This window comes from Watersipora subatra, chromosome 9 (assembly GCF_963576615.1).
Source record: "Watersipora subatra chromosome 9, tzWatSuba1.1, whole genome shotgun sequence".
NCBI lineage: Eukaryota > Metazoa > Bryozoa > Gymnolaemata > Cheilostomatida > Watersiporidae > Watersipora > Watersipora subatra.
Window position 1 is genome coordinate 12,439,209 of NC_088716.1, and position 25,853 is coordinate 12,465,061.

General features: G+C 34.6%; 1 protein-coding gene and 1 non-coding gene across 2 annotated transcripts; one reads left to right on the forward strand and one right to left on the reverse strand.

Moving 5' to 3' along the window:
* On the reverse strand, nt 1–25,198 carry LOC137404788 (lebercilin-like). The gene is made up of 12 exons (XM_068091020.1): nt 24,843–25,198; nt 23,650–23,765; nt 21,895–22,073; nt 19,988–20,180; nt 18,637–18,774; nt 16,145–16,444; nt 15,443–15,573; nt 13,227–13,290; nt 12,068–12,180; nt 9,257–9,363; nt 8,562–8,594; nt 1–345 (listed from the first exon to the last, which is right to left on the reverse strand). Exons 1-9 carry the CDS (start codon nt 25,147–25,149, stop codon nt 12,103–12,105), a joined length of 1,506 nt encoding a protein of 501 aa, XP_067947121.1. The 5' UTR covers nt 25,150–25,198; the 3' UTR covers nt 1–345; nt 8,562–8,594; nt 9,257–9,363; nt 12,068–12,102.
* Trnai-uau (transfer RNA isoleucine (anticodon UAU)) lies at nt 10,009–10,093 on the forward strand. The gene is given in 2 exon segments: nt 10,009–10,046; nt 10,058–10,093. It is a non-coding gene; the product is annotated as a tRNA-Ile (tRNA).
* Nucleotides 25,199–25,853: the final 655 nt, after the last annotated feature.

The window sequence follows — 25,853 nt, forward strand, 5'->3', positions numbered from 1 at the left end:
ACAAATAAAGAAAAAAATTGGCGGCAAAAGTTTTCAAAAGCAACAAAGCTTACGTTTCAGAGTAAAGTGCATAGATATCTTTATCTATAAGAGAGGTGCACCCAACGACCCTTTATGTGAGAATTACTTAGCATTTCAGTCTATAAATCCAAAGAGTCACCAAATATGTTAACATTTGCATCTCTACTAATTATAGTAGTTTCCCTTTTTCTTGAAAGAGATTTGACACCCGCTCCATATAGTAAACTTGGAGGTGACCCAGCATTTTGATCTACTGGAGACCTGTGATTGAAACTTGGGGTCTGTGAAAGAGTGTCAAATGTTGAGTCTCTTGGCGAAGCTGGCCTGCAAAAATAGAAGAATCTGTCACTCATTTTTAGCCAACCCAATATAGAAGTTTAGCTTGTGCTCTTATTAATTCTAGTTTATGTTCAGATTCTGCCAGCCAAAGTATTACATGATTATACTGTGTTTATAGCGAACTAATCTTAGTATGCTCAGCAGAACTGTGTGCAGAAAAGCTATTAACAAGTTATACAAATTAGTCAAAAGATTTAGTTTTTAGAAAACTAGCAATTTGATTGGTCAATACCAAAAATATATAATCATTCTAAGGAATCATTTAAAAATAATTCTCAAACAACCTTTTATTATCGAGCCAAGACTGTTATACATGTATTATTGTTTGTGAAAAAGAGACATAGTACATATACAGTCAAAAATCATACTCAACTCGCAGAGTTCAGAGTTTTCTTTTCAACTTAACTTCTTTGAAACAACATATATATCTTTATGTAATCTTTATATATCTATAAACCTCAGTTGTCCATTAAAGTGATGGAAACAATCTCTACAAAACTTTCGGATAATTGTAGTTTTAGGAACGAAAAAACCACTTCGAGTTGAATTTGAACTCTGCACCTCCCATTCTGCACAAAGGTATGCTACGCATTAGACTATAAGTCCCACTGCATTTTCATGGAATAATTGTGCACATACTTAAGCATGTACCAATCTTTAATAATGATTGATTAAAATAGCACGCTTCATCTAGCACTTGAAGATCATGATTGCGTGAGAGATCATATATTTTTTTCCTATTGCTAGCTTCAGAAGGATGCACGGCTTTTACTACTTTAAAGATTCAGACTAGCTTAAGTTACTCAAATTCATTGGGTAAAGAAACAGCCAACTGAACATAAATTCTGCAAAAACTGTTTTATTACCTGTGCAACCCCTGGCATTCTCTAGTATTGATATATGTATACTAGCTATACATATATTATATTCTATATATAGCTAGTATATATACTAGCTATATAGCTAGTATATATACTAGCTATATAGCTAGTATATACATGTGTATACTAGCTATAGCTAGTATATACATACTAGCTATATACGTGTAGCTAGTATATATATATATATATATATATGTATATAGCTAACATCTATAAATACATAAACAGATAGTACATATATATAGCTAGTATATATAAACATTAGCTATATATCTATAAATCTCAGTGTTTGCCTTTTTGTTAAACTCTGTGTCCAGTTACAGTCATTAAAGTCTAGCAATGAAAAATATGTTTGGCACTGAATTTGCTCTCTTTACCACCAGATCTAAAGGTAGCGGAACTTAACATGGAATACAATGGATTCATTGAACAAATACATGTAGTCACTACATTGGTTAAGATACTCATGCTTAAAGTGCTTGCTTGGGGTTAATAACTAACACTGTTGACCATTATGCGTAACAATAGTTAAGCTGGCCAAAACATGGTTGTTGTTTTAGTAAAGATTTTCCCACGACCAAACGAGCGGAGCGAAGTTTGAGAGTTTTTATGATAAATGCATGTGCACACAACTTACGAAAATTATTCATCAACAACGTCGGAAACTCTTGTATCGAAATCTCATCAACAAATTTAACCATTTTTAGCAGAGTCGTTAAAGTATAATAACAATACAAAACACATATAAACCTATTTAAATATGTTACAAGTCATTGAAAGGTTACCGCAATATCTTAAAACTTAACCCATCTGATCGCATTATACATAAATAGACAGATTAATTTGGCCAAAATTCGCCACAAAACGCTTGAAAAGCTTGGTTTAATAATAGTTAAGGCTGGCCTACGATACGCCAATAAAGCCGTGCGACAGATAGTAGAACTATTTAGCAATGCGCATTTCCCGAGAAAGCCGTGCTCATTTCACCAGTCTATGGCATTGTTTAATTGCCGAAGGTTTGAGTAATTAACATAGACTGTTTGAGGCGTAGACCGATTTACAGGTATGAAAATGTGATACACAGTTTATCAGCCTATGTTTTTGTCCAATTCCCGAGGGTTTTTTAAATTATCTAAAGAACATTAGCCAGATTTCTTTACATCTTATCTACAAGCTAGGGCGGAACTACAATGCCCCTTTATGACAAGAATATTTCTTTATTTCACTCCAGTTTGCATAAAACATCTAGACGCACAAATGCCAATGCTTGCTTTCCGTTACATATCGTTGTCAAAACCATTCTACATTCAACACAACCAACTTTCAAACTGTATATTACACGGCAGCTTGCCGTTTTACTTTTAATATTGCATTTCAGAGATATAATAAATATATTTCTTTATTGTTGTTGTTAGTTAAATTACGTACAGTAGGTTAGGTTGTACAGCAATGCCACTTTTAGCCGTGCAGGCATTCCTCTCGATCTAGCATGGGGTTTGACAATACACAAGAGTCAAGGTCTTGCCATGGCTAAAACTGTCATTGATATAGGCCACCACGAAATGACCGCTGGAATATCGTTTGTTGCTCTCTCTCAGTTCGAAACATCCATTACTTACTTGTTAACAACTTCATTAGAGAGCACATCACTCGATTAGCTATCAATGACCAAATCTTACACCACAAAAGAGAGGAGACTAGACTGCGCGACCTTTAACAGATACTGTATACTTATAACAGATATTGTAATATCAACAATTAACCAATTACTCATATACCTGGTTTCAACCCAACTTTACCTCCAAAATAAATTGTTAGTTGCACCTTTTTAGAGTCATGCTCCCTCAAATTTATTTTATATCATCTCAAACAAGTCTCATTTACACTATACTCTGTCAATTCCTGTTGAGAACTACTTTTTCAACAACCAACAGTACCCTTTCTTTTTTCCAATAGCACTTTGGTCGTGGGCTGTATGACAGTGGAATTTCTAGTAGTAAAAATCTAAGTTTCCAGGTAAGGTACTCAAATTCATTAGATAATTATTCTATTACTTGTCCCACGCTAGGCATTCGGCTAGTATATATATTAAAACCTGTGTTTGTCATCCATGTGTCCAGTTGTAGTGATAGTTTTAGGAATGAAAAATCTGCTTGGCATTGCATTTGAACTCGGAAATTCCAGTTTTCCAGACCGATGCTCTACCCACTACACTACGCATAGGCAAAGATAATCTGCCTGCCATTGTTTCAAATCATCAAATGCATATATTTGAATTCAACGCTTAGTGTTCTTGACCTTTATTAGGCATGTTGTATTGGTCGGTAGGCTTATATGCTTAAAGGTTGACTTACAGCAAAAATCACATAACATGTATTTGGCATCAAAAGATTCACCATGTCTTACTCTGCTGTGTTGTAGGTGCAAAATATATGGAAACGTGATTACAGGCTCTTGAAAGCTCAAAAACGAACAGTTAATCAATCGCAGCCATCACGAAAACGCTGTAGTTTGAAATCCCTTTATTTCGACGACGTACTCAACATGACTTGGTTATTGTTTTGCCACGTGCTGTTATCACGTGAAATTAAAGGCCAATAAAAGGCTCAATATAAAACGTTTCGTAGCACTAGTTTATGATAAACACTTCGGGTTTACCGGAAAGCCCTCATCAAATATAGATGCTCGCTACTTTACAGTTTCGTTTCAGTTTGGTCTAATAATTGTAAGTTGCAATCTAATCATGTGATCCATACTTCCGGCCAAATGGGGCGAACAGTTTCTACAGCATTTTTCAACTATCACAAGCGACCAACAGGCTCGTCATGTTTATCAGAGGATGATAAGCACTCCTTCGAGCTAAGGTTAAAAAATTAAACAAATTTTTACGGTAGGTTTTGAGATATCAGTGCTCAATGTGACAGCATTACAATGATGATGAAATAGATGCGTAAGGACAATAGACACTGTTTTATTGCATGCGTGAAGAACATTTGTAAAAATATTTCAATGAATGAGATTGCATGAAAGTGGAAACAAAAGCCATCGTGTTCAACTACGTCCCATTTGAGCCGTTTTGGAAAGGGATTACAACCTACGGCGTTTTTGTGATGGCTGCGATTAACTGTTCATTTTTGAGCTTTTAAGATCTTGTAATTGCATTTCCCCATATTTTGCGCTTACAACACAGCAGATTAAGACATGGTGAATCTTTTGATACCAAATAACCGTACCCCCTAATATGAATTTTGTTGCAAGTCAACCTTTAACTCATTCGCACCCAACGCGAGTTAACTCGCATATTTATAACATAGCTATGCACCCAACGCGAGTTAACTCGCGTCTGAAATTTACCAACTCCTTGCGTCGTTATTTTTAAATTATAAAAGAATATTTTTGATTAGTTAGAAAGAAAAATCTCTGGCCAATCAGACAAAATTTAAAATATGCCTCTATTAAGTCTCCGGCGAAAGTTATAACCAAATTGGTACACCCATCTCAGTTTCTATCAAAACCGGAAATCGTCATGCCGACTTGAAATTTTATCGTTCGTGATAATTTTTTTCAACTCCAAAAGTAAATACGCAGATTCAGAAGTGGTAAGACATTCAAAGACTGCATAAATCAAATCAAAACATTATTTTTAGTGTTTCAAAGTTTTTATTAACTTTTAATTTTGTTAATTTTGCCAATTTGTATCGTTATGCTCGAATAAAAATGCACTCTTCACGCTGCCAGCCGTAGTCGGACTAACGTTATCTTTCAGTTTCGATAGGATCATATTGATTCTTAGAGCTGTCTATGGAGTCTGAAAAGTCAAAAACAGAGTTATTGAACATATTTTTATTATTTGAAACATTTTCATAATGTTTTATTCGAGTTATATTGGTATATAGATTTGCTATGATTTTGTTTGAAGGATGATGCTCGTGAGGAAAAGTTCGAAGTTAGAGTTTCATGATTTTCATGTTCATCACTAATTGCATATGTATAAATAATAATCATAAATATGTATTGTCTGTAATAAATGAGTAATTTCAGTCAAACTTTGTATATTTTGTCATTTTTATGGTGCAAATCTAACTTTGTTTCAGCAAATGATAATTTTTTCAAAATTCGAAATTTCCTGAAACTACCTTCTTTGAGGCACGGATCTACATAAAAGGGATACAAGGTGTCTATATGAATGTAATATATTTTGAAAGAAGAAACTTGGTTGGTTCTTTTGAAGTTTGATTGAATAAATTATCTCAAGTCTGTCTCCTGTAGTAGTAATTTGAATTACGACAACTTTCTGAAAAATTAACGGTATCTGGGGCTGATCGTCTAGAAATTCGTCGGTGCGAATGAGTTAAGAAGTTTGTGAGGGTGAACATCTGGGACATTTTATTGTTCGGAGTTGATCGCTACACAATAGAATATAATGTGACTGTTGTTAGGCGACGCTTCCTATACATGCATTCTGGCTGTGCCGCTGTGCCGTTTGACCCATTTATTATTATTACATATAGGTCAAATGGTACAGAGGCACAGGAAAAATGTACCTCAATAGGAGAGTAAGCGTAGCTTATCCTTAAGCACGCTTTGTGTGTGCACGTCTTATTGGTTAATCATCTCAACATTCGGACAAGTCTAGACAAGTCTAGACAAGTCTAGACAAATCACACAAGTCAGACATGGGCTCAGGAATAAAATATAGGCAAGAAGTAATATTATGAAATGGAAGATGATATGGATATAAAATGTACAGAATTAGTAGATTATGACAAAGTAGATTAATTTAAATTTATTTGTAGGTAATGGCAGCTATTGCAGTTGAAGCGCTTGTCGCTGGTTATATTGCAGCGGTGGAAGTTACAGCAGGTACTGGTGTGGCAGCAGCCACAGGTAGTCCACTTGCAGCTAAAGGAGCAGTGGAAAAAGTTATTGCAGGGAGGAAGCAGCAGGAACTGCAACAGCAGCATTTGCAGCTGCAGGGATTGATATAGCAGGGACAACAACTGCTTCAACAATTACAGCTGTTTAACAATTTAACTTTGTAACTATATGTACAGTATACATGTATATATATCAAAAAAAAAAAATATATATATATTGTATACATGTATATATATGCATGTATATTGTATATATATACATCTTTCACTAATAGCACTACTATCTCTTTAATGTAAACTTCTGTATCTCTAACAACCATAGCAAGTGATTAGCCAAACCACATGCTGTTACAATGTAAATGCCGTACATATAATTATGTTAATATTTTAAATTTGATGAACAAAACACAATAAAGTGAAAAACTACCAAAATGTTTAAAGAAATTAATAATTTACTACTTGAATTTTTGTTAGTTTTTTTATGTTGGAGTTGTCTTCTAATGACAGTTAAAAGTGCATCAAGTCTGAAGATATGTTAGAATAAAATTATTTTATGAGTTGGCAGTATTAAACAAAAAAATATGTTTATTCTGATATAAATCAATCATATGAAATAAACAAAGGCGACCAAGTTTTTGAAAATGGTAACTTCTTCATAACTTGCTTAAAGTTATTGTCACATTTTCTTTGTTTAAATTATGTTTTTAATGGCACATTAAGAAAATATTTTTTTGGAGATGATATTGATGACAAATAAAAAAAATGATAGCAAGCCTAAGTCAAAAACATAAATACATCTACCTTCTTGTTATATAAAAGTCAATCCCCTACCTGGTACATATTTTTTATTACTTTATTGACAAATTCAAATCATACAAAAAATTTTCAAATCATGCCAAAAAAATCACAAAAAGGGCAACAGCTAGTCAATCAAATCAAACAAATGATTTGACATATAAAATACCTGTTTCTGCTAATCAAACAGATATTAGGTAGAACGTTGTTTAAGTAGCTAACAATAATACAATAACAATAATACATGTATTTTCAAAACAATTGTTTGCAGGCGTACGCAATTGGTGTATATGAAGCAAGTTAAAATTAATTGGAAACCTGTAACTGTCATGTGAAAAACAAAGACACAGACCATGAAAGATCTTGAAACGTATAACTGACATAAAATAAACATTTAGGATAGGCAGAGTGAGAAGAGGCAAATATTTGGAAAGATCCTTTGTTGGAATAAGATACCGTAAAACTTCTAATTGAACGCCACCTCTATTTGACCGCCACTATAGAGGAAGGGTTGAAAAATTGAGCGTTACGCCATTCAATTAGAAGTTATACGGTATGTTAGAAATTAGAATATGATTTATACTGATTAAAAATATTGAACTCAATTGTGAGCAGACAACCCCTTGGTGACGGAGATTTAAAGTGAACCTAAGGCTGGTACACTCAATATGGCAGCATACATTGGTGATCGTCTGTGATAATATTGTTCACACTATCAGCTTTTAAATCAGCAAATTCTGTATGAGATTCTCATTATACTAGTCCGGCAGCGTCATCAAGAGAAATATAGATCAAGCAATCTGCGACAGCGAATCACCATTGTCGATGTGTTTAGAGTTTAGCCTAGACTGTCATGGATGCACAGCAAAATATCGGGAATGTTTGACAGCTTCAATGTTTACCGACATCAGCGAGTTCATCAGTCTATGGTGCACATAGTCGACAAATGATCATCGAGAAGACAACCCCGACAATTGTGAACCAGCCTTTAGGGCTTTGTAATCAACGTGAGCATGATGATATACTGAACAACCCTTAGGTACTGTAAACAGGAAGACTTAATTTTAAATATGCATTTTCTCCCACTTCTTTCCATCCTGGGTCCAACCTTGTTCCTAATATATATTAATGATCTTGTGTCATCTACTAATCATTTAAAACCTATGCTATATGCTGACGATGCAAATTTATTTTTTGAGTCTAACAATTGGAATAATGACATTGATATAGTTAATAATGAACTTAGAAAAATTGAGCAATAGTGTAAACAAATAAATTAATTGTTACCATGGACAAAACAATGTACATTGTAATGAAAAATAATCAAAAAAAAATTAAAAAAATCAATTTATTATTAAAAATAGAAAATATGTATTGTCTCTACTAGCTGCAGTGCTACTGCGCATGTAGGCCTCATCATGCCTTAACGACTAGGAACTAAGCTTAACTTAATCAATATTATAACGATATCTTCATTTTGCTTAATGTTATAGTTCTACTAATTGATGAAATAAAATACACACACAGTTATAGTTTGTGTGTTGGTGATAGGATACTATAAAGATGTTTTCGTAGATCACACAGGTAGTGGAAACATGACCTATGACCCCGCAATGACAGCTTATCTCATGTTTAAGTAAAAACTTACCCAGTCGATTTGGCTACAGCAAATGTCTGCTCTCTACAATTATAATAGCAACAAACTCTTACATATAATCGTAATATTCACAATATGTGACAAGTTACATTATTTTCAATACAAATGAGGTTAGATCAAAATTTGGATCCATAAATAACAAAATCGTTATTTAGCCCTATGTAATAGAGAAATTTCTCAACTCTTCAAAACGATTTGCGGAATTAAAATTGAAGCAATATAACTTGAGATACAACTTTTTATCAAAGGTGGTGTTGGTAAATATGGTTATCACAAAGAAACTGAGAAATTTCTCTTCAGGGATGATGGATTGAATTTTAAACAGTATTATTTGTTGACGTTTAGGAAGGTCATAGCAACTGCACGCTACAAACATTACATTTTCATGAATGCTGGAAATGACTTGGCTTTACAAAAACCACACGGATAAGTTTCACTTTGGGAGCCTATTGTACACTATATAAAATACCTCGATTGTATTGAAAATGATACCACCTGTCACGTATACAGATGATAGAAATGATAGCAACTATCTCCCCTCATGCATAGCAATATACATAGACACCATAGAGTAATGTAAAGCTAGGGAATTCAATCTTATAAACACTTGTATGGTAGGGTTGCATTTGAAATCAAAAAAACCAAATATACAATGACACCACTATTTTGAAAAGAAGAATAATGACCTTTTATTATAGAATGAGTTGTCTCTGGTGTACTGCTGACCAATAGGAGGAACTCCAGCTGTGTGCTCATCCAAGGCTACCTTGTCAATAGACTTATCAGCAGGTGCCTATAAACGTAGCACAATGGCTTAAAAAGACCTGTAAACAGTTTAGATCCAACCTTGTCTAAACCATGAAGAAGTGTTCTCAATTTCAATCAAATTACTGCTGAAACATGCAGAATGACTCTTTGTAGCCTGGTGGTTGAAAACCATAGCACATGGGAAACAAAACTTTCAAATTGCAACAAAAAGAAAATAAATTAATAGCTGGAGCTGATTTAGAGAATTTGAAACTGAATGGTGTGAAACAAATGTTTAATTAATATGGAGTTGTCTATTCTCTGCGCGTAGGCTTGCACTTGATATAGTATATTCATGCAGAGGTTTTTGTCATTTTTAAAATGGTGAAATGACATGATAAGTAACAATGATAAAGAATAAAAACTGTAATCATGATATTGCTGGCTGTTATCAATAGAGGCTTCTAGATTAAGTTAGGGTGGTCACCAAGCTAGCTTATGAATTATGTATTTAATACATGTTTAAGAATGCTTTCTTACAATGGACTGGGAAGTCGGTATGCGCGAAAATACAATTTCTTATCAAAAGGTTTGCAATAAGAACAAAAGCTCCAGCGCCACAATGGATCAAATCTCTTCCGGAATGACCCATGTCAAAAATATTTGCAATGTCAAATAGAATGAATCGGGAGCTCCAGTGGTGCAATCGGTTAGCGCGCTGTACTTATAATCAGTATGAGATGCAGAGGCTGTGAGTTCGAGCCTCACCTGGAGCACATATTTTTGCAGTATAACAATAACTATCAATAGTATTTGATACTACTACATACCAGACCCAAATAACTAAACCTGTGAATCTTTGCTTATTCTCAGCTAAGATGCTAGTATTAAATATGTATGATTTTCCATTACATACATGTAAATATGGCACTAATATAAACCACCTCTTCTGCATGTATGACATCAAGCCGAATGCAAAAAAGAAAGGTATATTGATACACCTTACTTATGTCTAAAGCAAGGACATTGATCCGACCTTTGCTAATAAACAATGTGGAAAGCAAATCTTCGAGAAAGGCCATGATGGGCAAACAGATGGCCTGGAAATACCAGCTGATACCATCAAAGATATAGAAGAAAGGTACAAATACTTGAGAATAATGCAAAGCAACAGTGACCATGGTACCGACTTGCGCCACAAGGTTATCACATAACACAAGAAATGCAAGTCATTCAAAGCCTCAGGTACTTCAAAGCCTCAAGTCCTTCAAAGCCTCAAGTCCTTCAAAGCCTCAAGTCCCTCAAGTCCTTCAAAGCCTCAAGTCCCTCAAAGCCTCAAGTCCTTCAAAGCCTCAGGTCCTTCAAAGCCTCAAGTCCTTCAAAGCCTCAGGTCCTTCAAAGCCTCAGGTCCTTCAAAGCCTCGGGTCCTTCAAAGTCGACCAAGCCGCGGCATTAAAAATAAATACCTATACACTGCCAGAGGCAAAATAAAGTCGACCGGAAATGCCATAAAAAACAGACAAGCAACCTGCAAGCATGGCACCACCAAAAAGCCAATACTGTTAGGTTACAGCTTAATAGGAAAGATGGAGATAGAGGGGCTAAAAAATGTGCACAGACAGTGAATGAAAAACAAGAGCATGAAAGCCTATGCAGCCTCCATGACCAACATAGATAAGTTACTAGATGAATTTCACTTGGTTGCTGTGACAATGGAACCGCACACTGCCAATGGGATACCTGACTGACACACCAAACCTCTTTATAGTGCCCATCGCAAGTATCTGAGGTTGCCGACTTCCACCAAGCATACAAGTGGCTGAGCAAAGGTGATCTAATGGTGGATACAGAGTTGCTAATCGTTGCAGCAAAGGAGCATGAGCTCCCAACTGGGCAACTCTAAAACATAGATCCATCATACTAGAAATGTTCCTAGACTGTGCAAGGATGCCCCAGAGACCATCCAACACATCATCAGTGGATACAGGCGGCTAACTGGACACACTGAGCGGGTGTGATCATGTCGCAAGTGTAGTGTATAGAAGTCTATGTGACGAGTATGGCCTTAATAAACCACAACACTGGTGGGAGACTCCAGAGAAGGTAAATGAGAATGATCGTGCGAAGCTTTTCTAGGACTTCTACGTCCAGACTGACAAGCATGTCTTGGCAAACCAGCAAGATATTGTAGTGTTAGACAAGGAGAACAGAAGGGCTTCTATTATAGATATAACAAGACCCAATGACTACAACATAGCCAGCAAAGAAAAGGAAAAAGTGGAGAAATATCTCCCACACAGAGAGGAGGCAAGTGCTGGCAAGTAAAAGCAAGTGTAATTTCAGTAGTTACTGAAGCACTGGGTGCAATAACACGTGCACATGGCATTATGACATGGCAAAATACCGGAAATAGCCAAAAAAGTGAGTTGCAGAAAAGAGTGCTAATGAGAATAGCTAAGATCTTACAGCGAGTGCTCAAACTCTCGGGTCTCTGGGAGGAGACCCAAGCTTGAGTAGACATTACCACCCACTTAGGCTAACAGGAGTGAAAAAATAATTTATATTTGTGTACATGTATATCTAATTTTGGATTATCATTTATTGGTGTTTCAAACTACACTATCCTTATTTTATTGACATTATTGCCATAAGTTCAAACAATAAATTTAGAAATGAAACCAAACAGCAAACATGTGTGGAAAATAGACAAACAAGCTAGTTGTGAATAAACAATATGTGAGAGTTCATACCTTCATGGACAGACTCAGAGCCATGTTGGTACGAATCAGCTGCAAGCAGTCATCAAAATTCTATTGCTACACATATTGATGTTAGATGGAGAAACTGTGATATCGTATGGCAGCTGCAATTACAAAATCATATCATATGAACAGATTTTTATGGTCAAACAGAACATAAAAGTGAAATATTGATAAAAATGTGGTCAACATGCGTGTCTAGGTAAACCTTTAGCTCACTACTCTGTAATTGGTTATTCTTTACTGTGGATGATTGTTAGGTCTAAAAGTTGTAGAGAATTTTTATATACTTCAATGAAAACCTCAAAAGAAATGTTGATATATATAATATGAACAGTAAAAAATATAAAAAATTCATTTTGGTATTATATAAAAATATTTGATTTTTACATTATGTTAAATTTTTTTATACAAATTTATAATAATCAATTTTGATATAAAAATACATATAATATTACATGCATTTTTTATAATACATACAATATTATATATATGTGCTATAAAAAACTATTTACAAAATGTATTTTTATATATTATACATATGTATAATATATAAAAAAAACTGTAAGTAGCAAATGACAGGCTATATTCGCCTAACAGGAATCAACAGTATAGTGAATCATTATGATTACAGCAAGAGCCCTAACAGTATAGCAATCCTTTTGATTGAAGGTGGCTTTTGACTCCAGCATATTGAGTATTTATAAGTACAGTGGACCCCTAAACAATAATGCTACAATACTCTATTGAACGCTCACACTATGTAATAAGTGACACACTGTCATAATCTATGAAAAATCGATGACATAATGAATCCTTATCATTACAGCGGTCTCCTTAACAATACGATAGCACACAATCATGCCTAAAGAGGGTTCGACAGTTGGAAAATAAATCTCAGTTATGTAGGAAGGAGACGATTCCATAAGATTCTCTCCATAGTTCATATGATGATCTTTTTTTTCAATCATTAATAAATTCTAATTATTATGTTATACATAAGGGAATAAAGTATATTTTGAATAAAAAAAAAATTAAAGGATAAAAATATTTAAATATTTAGAAAACAAAATTTTCCAAAATTTTGTATTCTAAATATAAAATTAAAAATAAATTAATTAAATTAAAAATAAATCAAAAATGTGCCTACCTCAGCTTTCTTTTCCTCTTCACCCACTTTGCTGTTCTTATCATAGCCTATCGAAGGTGTCACACTACAATAACACATAAACAGGATTGTGTTACGTGACAATCACGGACCTACAGAGTTTAACATATCGACTTACAACTTTAGATGTAAATAAGCATGTGTACAGTTATGAAATAAGAGTGTCAACATTTTTTTAATAAAGTTGCTGTGTCTACTGTAGATGCCACTGTTTTCACTTCTCTCACCATTTGCAAAGTTTAATAAAAACAACAAAAATTTGGATGCAAATATACTTTACTAACTTTTAAGCTATTATAATCACATTGACAGACAGTGGCATTTAAAAAAAATCATTAAATTTGAAAAAAATTGAATGATTTAAAAAAAAAAAATTTATTCAATTAAAAAGAGAATAATTTTTTTATAATTGTAAATGATAAAAACCTAACTATAATTAACTTTGAAGTAGAATTTATTTTCATGACAAAAATAAGCCATCTTAAAAAAGTTATACACAGGCCTCAGACAAAAAACTTTGCCCACAGTATTTGAATGTTTTAATTAGACGAGTTCATAGTCAGCTATAAAACCATAGCAACAATACTTAGCGTTTGTCATTGACCTGTGCTCCTGCTTGCACACAAACATGAAGATTATAAAATTCTCCATGAAGAAATCACTTATGATTAAAGTGAAGTTGTCTGCCTCGTGAGTTTTTCAATAATGCCGCTGTTCCATTAACATTTGTAGCTGATGCCTATTTTATAGCGAATCCTAAGCTTTGTTTTACATAACAAGATAAGCGATAAGCAAAAAGGATTATATTCATAGCACAAAGCTGCACCTAACATAACAACTTATTGTATCGTGAAAAATTTGTATGTAGAAGTTTGACTGTATATATACTATATAGATGATGACACAATGTCATCATCTATAAAGGGTCGACGGCATAATGCATCATTATAGTTACAGCGATCACCTTAATAGTATGGTAGCACACTATCATGCCGAAAGAGTTTGTATGTAGAATCAATCAGACTACAATCTGATTCTATCTGAGTCTGATAATAGAATCTGACTCCAACTTTCTCTTGAAATCATTATTGCTAGCAGCTAACAATACCATGACTAAAACTGCTGCCATTTAAGATACCGTACAACCTCTAATTGACCACCTCCCTGAGAGAAGGGTTGAACAATATAGCGCTACCCTCTTTTTGAATGCCACCTCCATTTGACCGCCACATTGACTATCTTTGATCTTTATGAACCCAAAATATTAAGTGGTCAGTAGAAAAGTGTCCACAAAATCGTATTAATGATGAATCATTTACATTAATAACAATCAATTCTCTTGTTGCCTTCTCCAACTCCAAAGCTTTTTGCTTTTTTTCATTAAAACGTTGAATTGACTGCTGAGAGAAGGGTTGAAAAATATAGCGCCACCCTTTTTTTGAATGACACCTCCATTTGGCCACATTGACTATCTTTGATCTTTATGAATCCATAATATTAAATGATCAGTAGAAAAGTGTCCACAGAATCATACTACTGATGACTCGTTTATATTAATAACAATCAATTCTCTCGTTGTCCAATTGTAAAGCTTCTCGTTTTTGCAACAAACGAAAAGTTTTGGAACAAAAACCCTCTCCTATCGCATATAAAAGGCTAGTTTTGGCTGAAAACTGTATCAAACATATTAATGAATGCAATGAGCTTTTATTCAACATTGTTAAGTATAGCTATGAAATAAAATCATGCCTTAAAATTTAGAAGGAAATAAAATTTTGAAAACTCTAACAAATTGCAAAGCAAGGCTATTATAATATATATGGCTATATATAATATATATTAAGGCTATATAATATCATCGCAGGTTAATTGCAAGCAATAGATATCAACTGGTAGATATATTTCTCCTCTTGCCAATACACATTTTATTTAGAGATCTTTGACAAGTTAGAAGTAAGTTAGCAAATTTATTGCATTTAAAAGGTTTAATATCGGTCCACCAAAAAGACAGGGCAAAATATAGGCGACATTCGCTTCGCCAAAGTTCTGGCGAGTCATTTGAAAAACACAACGCCAGTCTCTATTTGAACGCTGCCTCCAATTGACCGCCACTGAAGAAGAAGGGTTGAAAAATAGAGTGCCATGGCGTTTAATTAGAGGTTTTACGGTAACTTGAAAATACTTCATTTTAAACTTACCTCCCACTGACCTTTCCACCCGCTGTCATAGTCAAGTGTTTCACCATCGAATCCTTAGCTCTGTTAGACCGCTGACTGTTTGGGTTGGGGTGAGAAGTTGCGGGAGGGCTTGGAGTTACCTTCACTCGATTCTGCAAAATACTACTGCTAACAGAAAGAGTATTGGCAACTGTACATTGCCTGGAAAAACAGAAAACTCTATAAAAATTGGTTACACTCATTGACTTTTTGAACCCAAACCTCTGATGGCATCACTTCTTAGTTTTGCAAATTGCAGTTTATCTGCTAACTCTACCAGTAGAAATTTTACAGTTTGAAAATTTACAAAAACTATTCTAGTGTTCAAATATAGAAAAATATCATTGAAAAACTTACAGAATTATTGATAAGGAATTATTGATGAAATCATAATGAAACATCGGCTTTTTATTGAACATCTGTGCCATTAAACACCAACATGTTTAGCCATCAATTAAAGACAATTTCAACCAATCAACACAAAAGCTCAAATAAATAAAAACAGATCTGTATTAGCTAAAGCTCCATCCTCTGCACTGAGAGCAATTACATTTTAATTCTATGATTATTATGATAAATTTAAATTCCTTTTTATAAATTTTGTTAACAAAATTTTATATTGTCATGCGATCATTCTATTCTCACTATCCACTGTTTACAGCAACAACTTGCTAGCACTCTTACTTGTTTATTGTTAACCCTGAATCGATCTTTGGCATTTTTGACCTCCTTTGAAGCTTTGGCAGGTGTCACTTGTTGACTTCCTCTGGCAGGTGTCAGCTCGTGATGTTCATTGGCAGGTGTCATCTCCAGGGTTTCCTTTGTAGGTGGTGCTGGCAAAGCTTTAAGGTGACCGACATATGTATCAGATCTTGATTCGCAAATAGCTGAAAGCTGTCCAGACATGCCAGTGTTTAAAGCTCTTGACATAGTCAAACGATTCGTTCGTTGGAGCTTGAACCTTTCCAACTCTGTCTCTTTTGCCTACAGCATGATAAAGGACTTGACTTTAGAGAGAGTGAGCTGAGAGATAGACAAGTCCAAAGAACTCAAATTTTGAGCTATGGTTCTTCCTCCAGCTTATACTGACTGGCTTCCCACACTGTAGCTTGAACCAGCAACAACAAAATGTGGTAAAATCTAAAACATTACTGAATGCAAAGAGAACAAAAATTCATCAAATATAGCTCAGCTTAAAAACTTCACCCTCTAGAGAGATTCAAAGTTTCTTATTATTTTTATCTACAACCAAAACGTCTAGTCATGCTCTGAACATTCTGGATGATGTAATCTATAACAATGAAACAGCAAATATTAACAAGAAATGTATACTTTGTAAAAAGCACGGGCTAGCCGGGTCACGAACTCAAGGATTTTCGCCACGCTCATACAAAACAAAAACAACTTGTTTTTGTTTTGTATGAGCGTGGCGAAAATCCTTGAGTTCGTGACCCGGCTAGCCCGTGGTAAAAAGTAAAATTAGTTTGATGAGGAAATGATCACATTCTGCGCAAATGAATTTACCAGTGTAACAATAGAAAAGGTTGGGACGATAACTTCAGCTCCCCGATAACTTCTTAAGCTCCCAATTCCCAAAGATCAAATATTCAGATTTTATTCTGCCCAAATGAATTATTGGTAACCATAGCCTAATGATACAAAATATTGGGAAGATAATTCTATGTCTTAAGATTGAACTCTTTTGTACAAAAGAATTTGAACATTTATTGTTGATGAATACACAGAATGGTGACAGAACCTAGCCTTAGTGTTCACACCTAATTCTATAGATTATGGACAGCTAATAGACAGACATACTAAATCAGATGTCATAACATACCCACTCAATGTAACAGCAGTCTTAACCAACTGCCAAGGTTGAATTTTGAGATGACAAAATAAAGCTAAAATTTATGCATTTGCCTCTCTGTTTTTCTCTGACAAAGGTAGTTGGCAAACTAACTAAATTTTATACAAAATACATTTATAACTCTATTTTTATTTGTGCTTTTATAGTTTTTATTTAAAAACTATCAGTAAGCCTGGTGATACCCTGAATTTATTTAATTTTCAATCAGGTAATCAACAGGGTGTTTAAAAGGCTTACACCCCCTTTTTTGACCACAAATTTGACTTTTTGGTCAAAACAAACCAATTTTTTTTGACCTGGCGGAAGGCATGGAGCATATGTGTGTGAAGCTTGGATGAAATCAGCAAAAACATGTGGAAATGCTTAGTGTTTACACAGACTAACAGACAGACAGACACAATGACAATGTAGTATTTATAAGTACAGATCTTTTCGCAAACTGACATTTTTCGATCATATGAATGAAGTGATTTGAATGAGCATTTTTTAAGAACATCGCTTCTTATTCTCAGTGCATACTCTAAACTATGCCCTACACAAAAAACAATCTTCTCCCTTTACGGACATTTTAAACAATACCTCCATTAAATAACTCTTTTGAGTTACAAGCAAAACCCTTCCTTATCTGGCAAGCCTCTAAAAATGACATTTTTTCTGCGGTCGATACAGTAACAACACTAGACCAGCCCTAGAACTACACCTGGCATATCATAGAGTTACACAGTGCATGCTATAAAGTTATTTCTCTATGAAGTATGCTAATCAACAACACAATTATAAGCTAAAGAAATTTCTATGATTTTGCTTAAAAATTTGGTGAAAGGGACATCACGTCTGTATTAACATACCAATAATTCAAGTTAGACATGCCTGAACAGTTGATGCATTCTATATTCTTTTTCTTCTCACCATAAACTAAATAACTAGGAATTTTCAAGTTATGGTCATATGGGTAGACAAAAATCGAAAACATTCAAATCAACAATTAAATTTAATGACCACTTTTCCTGGTCTCCTATATGTGACAACTTAGCTAACTGTAGGGTCTGTCAAAATGAAAACACAGTTGCGATGGGGTATTGATCCTAATTTACAGGTATACAATAATATTACCACAAAGTTACTCTGACCACCTACAAAAACCTAATAAATATTTCAGAAATCATAACTGCCTAAATGTTTTGCAGCTATTTATAGTGTGCTGACTTTAGATGTAGCTACAAATAAAACGAAATTGGTGCTGGCCAGGTTGGCTATACGTAGCCAACAACATAGACTTTTCTACCTTCAATAACAAAGAACTCACCTGGATGCTCTGTTTGGCCATTTGCGTCTCTTCAAGGAGTCTTTCTATAATCGCTTGCGTTTCTTTTCGCTTCTCCTCCTCCGCTGACAACTCCGCCTCATGACATCTGTCGAGGTGTTCTACGTACTTCTCCAGTTGCTATCAAATATACAGTGAGATACGTACTTCCCCAGTTGCTACTAGATATACAGTGAGATACGTACTTCTCCAGTTGCTACCAGATATACAGTGAGATACAGACTTCTCCAGTTGCTACCAGATATACAGTGACATACGTACTTCTCCAGTTGCTACCAGATATACAGTGACATACGTACTTCTCCAGTTGCTACTAGATATACATAAGAGATACGTACTTCTCCAGTTGCTACCAGATACACAGTGAGATCCATGACTAAAGACCAAAGATGCAAGAAAAAGAAACTTGCGACTTCAGCTGAAGTTCAAAGCACATAAAAAATTTTTCTTATTTTTAAACAAGTTTTGTGGTCAGAGGCAACTCTCAGCTCAGCTCAAATGGCCAGACTTTCGAGAAGATGACCGAATGGCTCGGAAGGGGACAGAGCCGAGAGTATAAAAGGAAGAGTGCGACAGAGAGAAAGGCAGAGCAACCTCACACCTTGCTTATATATGTACAGCCATATTTTCATGAACACAAATATACATATATTGATCTCGAACAATCTTGTTATTGATCAAGATTTGGTGTGACACATTGTGAAGGAGTCCTTCCGGCTTCATTTATAGTTTGATAGTAATGTTAGCTAACTATGGAGTAGATTATCACACTCACAAAAACACATATGTAATATGTAAAATTTTAAAAAACTTCAAAAAATTTATGTGAAAAACTGTCGGAGATAATTACTATAGTTTACAACTTTCTTTCAATTTTTTGTTAGCATTTACATGCAAAAATTGAAATTATGACCAAAAATAATCCGAAATATATATTTTTATTTTTATTGTTGGTTTCCTTTCCTATTAGCAAGATGTTTATTACATTGGTGAATCGAGTAACTTTAAAGCTTACTCTTTTACTGGCTAAACGCTTGAAAAATAAAAAAAATGAACTCACACTCCACTGAAAGACTTTCAGCATGAAAATGGATAAATCACAAATTTAAAGCGAACACATAAAAACCATTGATAATGGAGAGCTTTGGAGTTAGTTATTCAAGTCAGGGCATCACTGCCAACTTATTGTAAAAAATTCATATAGTTTCTAGGAAAGTATCTCACCAACTACTGGAAATATCTGTTTTTACAGTTACTAATTTCTTCCATCCTCAAAACCTGCAATAAACTCTGCACACTTCAGCCATATGAAGCAAAACTACATATAGCATACCCGTATCTTTTCATCACAAAGCTGGTTTTCTTGTTCAATTTTTTCCAAATGTTTTCGTAGACGACTTCGTTCTTTCAGTTCACATTCCGCAGCGACTCTCTCCAGCTCTGCTTCCTCTTTCTGTGACGTAGCCAAGTTCTTCTCCGTACGACGTAGTCGGTAGTGCACCTTGTCATACCTCTCTTGCTGTCTCCTGCGCACAAGAGACTGCATCAAACACAAATGACTGGCAGTTCCCATGCTTTTTGAACAATGTTGTCGCAAGCTATGTCAAAAGTTTGAGCAATGTTATTTAACTAAATTAACATTTTTCAACCAAATGGTAAACAGTCATGAAGTGAGTTGAAAAATACGCTCATACTGTATGTAATACTTGAACTTCATGAACAACATCATATTTTCTACATGAGTGGCACAAATACAATTTTAGAATTGTTATAATTACGATATGCATGTACTCAGCGTTGATATTAACCAAACTTCATAATAAATTTATCACAAAGTTATATACAGTAAGTCGCATTCCGACCTACGCGACATACGTCCACCCGACTTTACGACCACGTCCATGAGAAGGTCAGGCAGCTCAGTGCAAGGCTTAGCGTAAGCCATTTTTGATCGTTGGAAAAACCAAAACTATCCAAAAATGTACAAGAAATGCCAAAAAAGTTTTCAAAAAGTATCCAAAAATTGAACAAATAATGTACTGTACAACAAAATACTGTAGCTAAAATGAATGGCAAGTAAAATGTTAATAATCTACACCAAAAGAATAAAAAACGAAATAATGTAGATAATAAAACTTTATTATACATCATGCAGAACACATGGCAATTTCTGGCCTCATATACTGTATGGAATCGACTTATGTCCAAATCGTTTTACGACCAGAACCAAACGTGGCCGTAAGTCGAGGACAACCTGTTCTTTTTTGAGCATCTGGTTTGTGGACGAATGGCAATATGTGACCTTATATTATCCAATCAAAAAACATAATCTCTGCAATTTGCATTTTAATTGGTCAGATCTACTTTTTGATAATATATCAGTACAATCTTGTAATATAAAAGTTTTCAAGGTTAATAAGTGCAGGGGTAGTAATACATCTTTTTGCTACCGTACATTACCACAACTAAAGGCCTCTTTACTTCCAGTTTCTTTTCAGCTTAAATTTGATTTAAACTCTCGAGTTTTAATAAATTGAAACACAAATTCTTGAAACACTTAATCCAGAAATTCAATCTGATAAAGCTTACAGAGTATAAGTAGCCGGTACACCATACGACAGGAAGAAGACAAGAGATTGTCCCCTGATCCTTGGCCGCCTCATTACTTTTAACATTATTTTTAATTATTTATTTTTTATTTATTTTATTGTTCCCTGATCCTCATTATTTTTAACTCGACACGTGATACTTTTACCAAAGTTGAATCTTAGGTCAATCTAACTTTGGGTTAAATACATGCAACTTGTACATAAGTAAACAGCCAGGATTTCACTGAATAGTATTCATGACAAGGAACAGCAACTTCTGATGACTACAAAGGTCAATGTCCATGAAAGTTCATATAGCTAGAAATATTAGATACCAAGTTGAAAGTATCCAGCAGGAGCATGAGGTGGTATATTAAATACATGTACATGTATGTAGTATGACTGTGAGAGGGCACATTCCATAGAGCAAGTGTGAAATGATACATTCCATAGAACAAATGTGAGAAATCACATTCCATAGAACGAGTATGAGAGAGCATATTCCATAGAACAAATGTGAGAAATTACATTCCATAGAACAAGTATGAGAGAGCACATTCCATTGAACAAGTATAAGGAAAAGTACATTATATAGAACAAGCATGACAGGGTACACCAGGGAGAGGGTCAACACCTGATTTCGGATTTTCACCTTAGCTGGTCTTTAAGAGCTCGAACTTCCTTGACGTGTCGATCATATACATTAGGGACTTCCTGCTCCTCCTTTTCTCTCTTGTCTAGTTGGTGTGTGAGAAGTACATTGTTCCTCTTAAGTGATTTGTTTTCAAGCTTGAGGGCTTCAATCTCTTCTCCTATGACTCTCATCTCATGCTAACAAAAACACAGTTGGGTTACATTCACAAATCAACTGTTGTGTTAATCCATGAAACAAGCAGCATAATGTTGGTCAGCGCATGTGTCTAGTAGGTAAAGGCTTGACTGTATTAGTAAATAGAGGTTTGACTGTATTAGTAAATACAAGGTTTACTGTATTAGTAGGTAGAGGCTTGACTATATTAGTAGGTAGAGGCTTGACTGTATTATTAGGTAGAGGCTTGACTGTATTAGTAGATAGAGGCTTGACTGTATTAGTAGGTGTAGGTAGATGCTTGACTGTACTGGCCAATCATCACCCTGATAGATCAATGTTGTATTAAGTCAAGTACATGTATTTTATAAATTGCTAATATTGCTAAATATTAACAATACATTTTGCTACATATATATTGCTAAATAGTATTGCTAAATAAATCAAGTATATTTTACATTTTGCAAGCATTAAACAATTCATTATTATTTTTTTAACACTTCAAATTTCACCAATACTTTAGGACACTTATATTTCGCTAATATTTAGTTTCGTGAAGGGCATGCAGAGCAAAATTTGGCTGCAACTTAATTTCGCAGCTCTGATGAGTGCGAAAATATAGTGATGTGAAAATAAATGCAGTGGAACAAACATAATTAGATTCATCAGTTCCAGTTCACTGTTACAGAATTGTTTTCAATTTGCGGCTAGTTTGTATTTGTAAACTGCAGGTAGAAATGTGTTGACGAGATCGATAATGCAATTTGATCGCTTGCTGTCATTTGTTTCTTGGACTATCAATGACGTCAAGGTCTCTCCTGGCGTGACTGATGCGGTACCAACATGAAATCTCAAGTATTTATAGCACGCTGTGGCCATGGCTCCGGGTTGTTATTGTTTTTGGTTGGTAATAAAATTCATCACTACAATAATTGCTATTAAATTTTATGACTTTCCCTATCAGACTTTCATCCTCATCAGTTACAAATTCAGTTACTAAACTAATATCATCATCTTCCTCATTTGTCTTGGTTTTCCAAAAAAACCTGTTATTGTAATTTGCTTTGCCATGCTGCTCAATCGGTGTATTAGCTATAATGAGTTTAGCAGAAATTGCCCAATGAGCCAACCACACACGAAAAATGCCTGCATTTCTAGTACGTATGACAATTTTATTGTGAATATTAATGACCAAAGCTATTTATTTTTGCTCGTTCGTTATGATAGTTTAGTTTCGCTCATGAAATTTTCGTGAAAGGATGACTCCGCAAAAATGAAAAAGTTAGATGAGGCGAATACGTAAGTGTCCTAGGGTAGTTATTACTACTGAGCTTCAAAATATTAAAAAAAATATTAAACTGTAGTCATTTGCTCAACATAGTATACACATACTTTTTTCCTTCCCCCAACTTATAAAACCGCAACCAGTTAAAATTAATGTTACACTACCATTCATGTAATTATGGTAATAATGAATTCTAAATACATGTATGAAAGTCCAAAATCTTTTACGAAGAAAAATCTCTCATCGCAACTTCAACCTATAAAGGTAATGAGCAACACTTACAAATTGTCCCACTAAACCCGTTTAGAACCCACCCTCAAATCACCAATGTCGAGCTGCCGTGTGGTTGTTGACATTCTTGAGAAACCATTTCGAGTTGACCGAACTGAGCGCCTGTGGGAATACGGTAGTTTCCGACTTGTCTTTCCGACTACAATAGAGGAGATAATTCCTGAGTTTGTACTCATCCTATGACATAAATCTATGGCTGTATTGGATATGAATTCCAGTAGCAAAGGCTGTATATATATATATATATATATATATATAGCCTTTGCTATATATACATATATAGCAAAGGCTGTACATACAAAATTGCATATACCAGCAAAATTGCATATATGCAATTTTATCTGGTCAACAACGTTAAAATACCCACAGCTCAGCATGATTTTCATTATTCAAAATTGAGAAAAATCTGAATTTTTAAGAAGTAGAGTAATATGGAGAACAAGTGCCATTAAAAACTTAAAACTGCTCATGTAGCAGGATAAAGTTGGTTGACCAAGCTGACCACTAAATTGATAAATATTTTGAAAAGAGCAAAAAATTTATTGCAAATAAAAAATAAACAAAAACTTATAAAGAATTTCATATCGCAAAATGCTAGATAAAAATTGCACTCATATTTCATTGAGAGATATATTTGACCAATTAGAATGCGCAATCACACCAACTATGGCTTTTGATTGGACAGTGAAGGGTTATATGTAGACAATTGTCCAAACACTAAGATTACAATGAATTACAGATTACATAAGAAAAGTGCCTCAGCACTCTCTATTACAGTTCCTTTTAGTCAGCTATCTTGAAAAAAGGAATGATGTTTGCTTTCTTCAAAATTTCTAAGACAATTATTTTTGCCTGTGTTCCCATTGCAACCCCATCTTAAAACACAATATATAAAATAAAAGTAAAGAGTTGAATTTTGAAAAATGCATAGAACTAAAAACAAAGATTAGTGTCAACTTTGGCAGCGCTAGTATAGAGGTGATGTTTTATAGTGTTTTCATTTTTCTTCCAACATTTGTATCAGTTATTGGAAATAAAAGTTATGAACAATAATATAAAGCATATCATATAATAGCAAAGTTATCATTAGATGTAGCACCTCAAAACCCATACACGTATATAAGTATTAACCGTATTAACCATTTAATTCACGTCAATGACGAATTTCAAAGCTTACAGAATGGTAAGTAAGTTTGTTTGAAGAAACAATACTTACTAGAGCTTGGGGCTTGGCTATTTCTACCTTGGTGCCTTGAAGAAATACCTTCATTACCAGTACTTTTTGTTTCCTTGCCTTCCCTCGTTACAGTTTTAGCTGACCCTTGTGGAGACATGTTTGGAACATCCACTAACTTTTGGGACCTCTCATTCAGTTCATCATAAGAATTCGATTCCAGAAAATTGTGCCTCGCCTCAGTATTACTACTAGGTGAAGGTTGTCTATCTGGTGTGTTAGATTTCTCACTACCAAAATCTTCATCGTCAAAATCATCATCGTAGCCAGCATCCGCTGTGTAAGTCATCTGAGAAACTCGACTACCATTTCGAGTGACAAACGTCTGCTGACGAGAAAATGAGTGTCGATACAAACTTTCTCCGGAAGAAAGACGAGGAGAATGAGAAGCTGGAGTAATTATATTTAAATACGAATGGTCGTGCGCTGAAGGCTGTGGGTTCTGTTGTGGTGTTTGCTGCAAGCTGTCACTTTCGTGTTCCGATGGTTCAAAGTCATCGGAGTAAGGTGTGAGAGGCAGAGAAGGAGGTCGAACACCTCCGGAGTCACTTGCTGCTGGTGAGTTGAAATCATCCTCATATGGATCTGATGATGGACTCTGTCTCTTCATACTGCATCTATGCGTCAGTGGTAAAAAAGAATGCCTCTCTTTTCATAAGTCGATTCCTGAAAACAACAAGTGTCATTACATGTGTAGCTAATTTAGTGATTGTGGTTTATTGTTATTTTGATATACAGTATTGCCATAAATCAATTTTTGGTAAGAGTTGATAGAGAATTGATTTGGTCTATTTGGGAGAATTGAATGAATAGCTAGACAATTGAGAAATGAATTGTGGTGTTTCGCAGCGAATTGTATCAATGCTCACATGACCTATGATTCAGAAGGATCTGGAATTGAATTGTTGATCTTTTGATGAGAATTGAACTGAGTCGAGTAATTTTTAAAGCCTCAAAAACATATCTAGTAATGACACTCACTACAATGTATCC

Bases quoted from the DNA above. Each gene is read 5' to 3' on its own strand.
- LOC137404788 (XM_068091020.1), bottom strand. From the start codon at position 25,149: ATGACTTACACAGCGGATGCTGGCTACGATGATGATTTTGACGATGAA. The intron at 18,775-19,987 runs GTATGCTATATG...TATATTTGATAG, and splicing joins TTTGTGATGAAAAGATACGG to CAACTGGAGAAGTACGTAGA. The intron at 12,181-13,226 runs GTAGGCACATTT...TTGTAATTGCAG, and splicing joins AAGAGGAAAAGAAAGCTGAG to CTGCCATACGATATCACAGT.